Source organism: Populus euphratica, unplaced genomic scaffold (assembly GCF_000495115.2).
Source record: "Populus euphratica unplaced genomic scaffold, PopEup_1.0 scaffold522.1, whole genome shotgun sequence".
NCBI lineage: Eukaryota > Viridiplantae > Streptophyta > Magnoliopsida > Malpighiales > Salicaceae > Populus > Populus euphratica.
Window position 1 is genome coordinate 98,554 of NW_011500397.1, and position 4,962 is coordinate 103,515.

General features: G+C 32.1%; 1 protein-coding gene across 1 annotated transcript; it reads right to left on the reverse strand.

Annotated features, from left to right (window-relative positions):
• Positions 1-805: 805 nt before the first annotated feature.
• Positions 806-4,005, reverse strand: LOC105114395 (BolA-like family protein). Its single transcript, XM_011010926.1, has 3 exons — positions 3,596-4,005; positions 3,459-3,526; positions 806-1,270 (listed from the first exon to the last, which is right to left on the reverse strand). Exons 1-3 carry the CDS (start codon positions 3,887-3,889, stop codon positions 1,117-1,119), a joined length of 516 nt encoding a protein of 171 aa, XP_011009228.1. The 5' UTR covers positions 3,890-4,005; the 3' UTR covers positions 806-1,116.
• Between the last annotated feature and the right edge of the window lie 957 nt (positions 4,006-4,962).

Consider the following 4,962-nt stretch of genomic DNA (forward strand, 5'->3'; position numbering starts at 1 on the left):
TTAAAAAATTTATTTTTGATATTAATATATCAAAATAATTTAAAAATATAAAAAATAAATTAAAATAAATTAAAAAATTTTAAATTTAATTTTTTTGAAACGCTAAAAAACTACATCATTAATACCTGTGATCGTTTAGCTCGAAGGAATCATCCGTACAAGTCACAATCCCATCCATCCGAAGGATTAGAATCTCACCGCCCGCATGCACTCTTGGAAATAGATTAATTACTGACTTTAAGCATATACCTTGGTTCATGAAATCGCAATAATGCGATTTAAAATATTTTTATTTAAAAATATATTAAAATATTTTTTTGACTTTTTAAATTATTTTTTATATCAGTATATTATCTAAAATCATAAAAATAAATTCATTTAAAAAAATAAAAAAAATTTAAAACACAATTTCCCAAACACAGCAGAAATTTGTCACAATAGCAAATTTGGTTTAAGGTGGTAATAGATTATTAGGGCATTAAATTTAGTCAATTTCAAACCAGCCCCCCTCCACCACACCCTTTCGAAGACTTCAGCCAACGTAAAAATAAAATAATAAACAATTATCCATCTTTTTCTTGCATCTCTATCTACTGTTGGGGATCCACTAAAGTCCTTTATCGGTTGACAATTTGCTTCGATAATCTTCAACACGCATGCTTAAGCCCTAGGACTATATTAAACATTTGGATCTGGATTGATTGTAGGATTATTAATGGAGGCGTATCATTGATACACAGACATCATCACTAGCGATTCCACAGATATCACACGCAGTTTAAGCACTGACGCACATATGTCAGGCTTGCAGAAACCATGGTTGCCATTAATTGGAAAAACAAATTCCTACAAAACAAGAGCTGTGGAAGAGTCATCCCATACGAATGATTTGGTATGGCTGTAACCCACAACGTACAGTCCTTTCTTTAAAGCCCTAAAGATTATAAATTCTACAAGAATCAATTTTTAAGGTAAAGGATTAACAGCGAGGGAGCAACAGCAAATTTAATAATGAGAAAAGTAGGCTCACAGCTTTCTGATTCCTTTTATGAAAGGCAACAAGAAAACTGAACATAGAAAGTTTCGACTTTTATTGTCATTTTCATAAATGTTCCATCACTTCTGGGCAGCTGCTTCAGTTGGGGTTCGGGTAGTCATCTGATCAACTGCGTGTACCGTGCTCTGAAGCTCCTCCCAGATGGCTTTGTATACCATCCTCTGCCTATTCACAGCTGACTGTCCCTCGAAGGCTTCAGAGATAACGTCTATGCTGCAAACACAAGGCACACAAATTCAATTAACATAGCTAAGCGAAAAAAAATCATGGATGGTTATGTGTATTGATTCGGCTGAACACAGAATGATCTGAAGAGTGTTAGATACATATAAAAAGACATTCCGAGAAGGTTCATTACTGTCATAAACAATGTTTCAATTCATTAGAAAGGGCTGTGCTCATGGGAGTCAATAAAAAATGAAGGCTATGGGGGCCCTTTCAAAGATTACTAAAATCAAACCATTGCTTGAAATAGCAGACTAGTTGAGCAAGGCTTTATCAGATAATATGTAGTATTTTTTAAGCAAGACCAGCAACTTTCATTCATTAGATAAAATGGCAAGGGGTTTATAACCCTAATCTATTAGACATGCAACTCTTGGTATCAGATATACTTGCTATCTCTTAATATATGATAAATGATCAAGTTGAGTTTCTTAGTCAAACAATTCTATAAAGCTTTCACATGATGTTGTGAAGGACACACACAGACAGATATATGAGCAGGTAGATTTTTGGCAATAATGCCTATATCCACCGAGGATAAAGAGATCAAAACTCCATAATGAAAGTAAACTATGAAAACAAACTATTTTGTTTACTCATCCGAAATTTAAATACAACCAACAATATAAAATACCAAAAAATTTACATACAGTAAAAACACCAATTATTATGGCCTGAAATCAGGGCCCATGGTAGTACTAATCAAGCACAATAGCACAAACTACTAACAACATAAAATCAGTCCATTTTGGCATGTGTTTTCATGAGGAATGACTAGCTAAATAACATGTGAATAAACAGAAGGCCTCTCAAGGTTTTTCAACAAGTGCAATGGTCAGATGAATATTGCTCTAAACCGTACTCCAAACAGCTTCAAAATTAATTAATCAACTGAACCGGAAATTCCAATTGACAGAAGATTGCTCAGAATGCCAATAATACAAGGACAACATCCTAGAAACCTTCAAAAAGGTGAGAGAGGAAGGATTATTGTTCTTTAAACACTCTCTTGTTTTGTCCCTCCACAAGATCCAGCAGAATTCCTTGGTCATGGATCAACAGTGTCTTCTCTGCTTGAACATAAGCTGCACTCACCCTCACCTCTACCTTTATGAAATGTGCCATTTCTTGAGAAAAGCCCATGGCATCAGATACAACTCATGTAAACATCTAGCCCATTCTCAAAGTATTAGTCAAAAGCTGAAAGATTCATCCAATTTGCAAACTATCAATTGCAGGAATCACGTTCTAAAATACATCTAAGATTCATCAAATTTGCAAACTATCAATTGCAGGAATCATGTTCTAAAATACATCTAATGGAAGAAAAAAAAGGGGACGTGTACTCATTCATATTGCAACCCAAGGAAAAATCTTCATTCCTTCTTTGTATCATTACTTTGACATGTTCCAATAATTAGATTTAACAATGGATTTTGCCATTTTTAATGTGTTATTCATCGAAGCTTATCATCACCCCCTGCACTCTAGATTTTGAGGCCTGTAAGCGTATCAATCTTTTTACCAGAACTTGGGCTTTTGGGATATATCTCTTGGTTTCTTTCTTTCTGTTCTCTCCAAACAGCTGTCCTAATTTCTGGACACGTCAAATATCGTTTTCTCTCTGCATAATTTTATATGCATTTTCCCATTTCTCTCTTATCTCCGCTTACACAAGTTGCAAGGAGCCATTCCCAAACCATCACAACCTCCTATACTACCCACTGATGATATTCATAAACTCAATGAAGTCAACTTTTATTTATTTATTTATTTTCATTATGAAGATCTCTTGGTAAATTCTGATGTTCTTTGAACGGTAACAAAGGGGATTGACAAGGGAGAAAACTAAATATCATTTAATTGCTCACAATAATCTTTTTTCATGGAAAAAAAATCCAACGCGAGACACATAGATAGCAGTATCTTGATCTCAACTGAGTAGTGTTCCAATGATTTCATAAAAAGGGATACATAAACAATAATTTTTGTAACAAGGCTTGGCATTCTCTAAATGCAATGAAAGCAACTTCAACATTCTAATGCTACTCTAACAGATCAAAGCGAAAGTAGCCAGAAGCTCCATTAACTGATTCATCAAACAATGACATATCGACCATAGAATTTAAAACATCATAGAATCCATTTAAAGCAGTGAGAAATAGATAACGCATACCAGACATGTCGACCATCACCGTAAGCATCTTTTACAGAGACTGATTCCGCAGTTAGTTCTTCCTTAATCTGTTGCACAAACAAATAATTTTTCTTAATGTGAATTTGATAATTCATCCATAAAATGCATGAATTTACCTTGTTCTCCATGGACTGCATAAGAGGAGAGTCAATGGAGCCAGCATCATTAACATCACGGGTAGCTTCAATACTGAATCTGCGATTACCGACAGAACCAAACCCTAATTTAACGAAGCCATGGGTTTCAAAGTGGAGTTTGGTTCTGTTAGCGCAAGAGAGGAGAAAGTTTGGTCGAGTCTTGTTTAACATGACCGAGTGTGGTTTGGGGAGGTGGAGAAGAGATGAAGGGAGAGCTTGGCGAAGGAGAGAGTAGGGGCGCCACGACATGAAGATGGTGTGGCTCTTTGCCATTTTCAGGGAAAATTTTATGCAGTTTATCTCTTTAACCCATTTTGAAGAGATACAAACAGGAAGGTTTTCACCCGTAAAGGGCGAAGGGCCTTTTTCCTTTGCGAGCCCGATCCGCTCTTTCACAATTGGTAGACGTTCCATCTGACGGGAGCTGCCTATTATAATATTGAGTCTGTACTGGAAAGTAGTTTCTTTTTTTTAGAATGTGAAGATTAAAAAGTAAATTATTTTTATATTTAGTAATATAATAAAAAATAAATTTAAAAATATTTCTCAGTATTTAATTATATCATAAAAATAATTTTAAAAAATCAAATTTTATAGATAAAAAATTCAAAGGTATAATTTGAAAAAAAAAACTAATTTCATAAATTATTTTAAATAAAATAAATAACAATAAAAATAATAAAATATACATATAAAATAAAACAACATGAATATAAATCATACATATTAGTGATAAATTTAATTTTTTTTAAATAATATCATTAGTTATAAAAATAGTAATAATCATTTTCAATATTATGATTAATATAATAATACTGATATTTTATTTTTGTTGAATCTTTAAATTATAACAAACAAATATCGTATTACTTACTCTCTTGTGTGATTTATTTTGTTTTTTAGAATGAATATATTAAAAAATACTCTAATTTATTTTATACCCAGTTTCATTACAATATTGACTAAAAACTCAACTTGTAAACATTTAAAGTTCTTTAAGTATTATTTTCAAATTGCTCACACCATGCAATTAGTTAAAAATAAAAGTTCAATAAATTAAATATTATAGATACAAAATTATATTATATTTTAAAAATACAAAGTTATTATCTAGATTTAACTTTTTTTCTTTGATGAATAGCTAGAGGCATGCAAAAATCACAAGTTTTATTCTTATCCTCTTTAAGTTAGCCACTAATTATATTTTGAGTGTCACAATTAATCTAATCTAGTAATTGTGTTATCATCTAAAATAGATTACAGAATTAAAAATACAACTTTCTACATGTAATAAATTATAAAGTTATTTATCCCATCTAGTATAAATAGCCTGGTTCATATTGAAA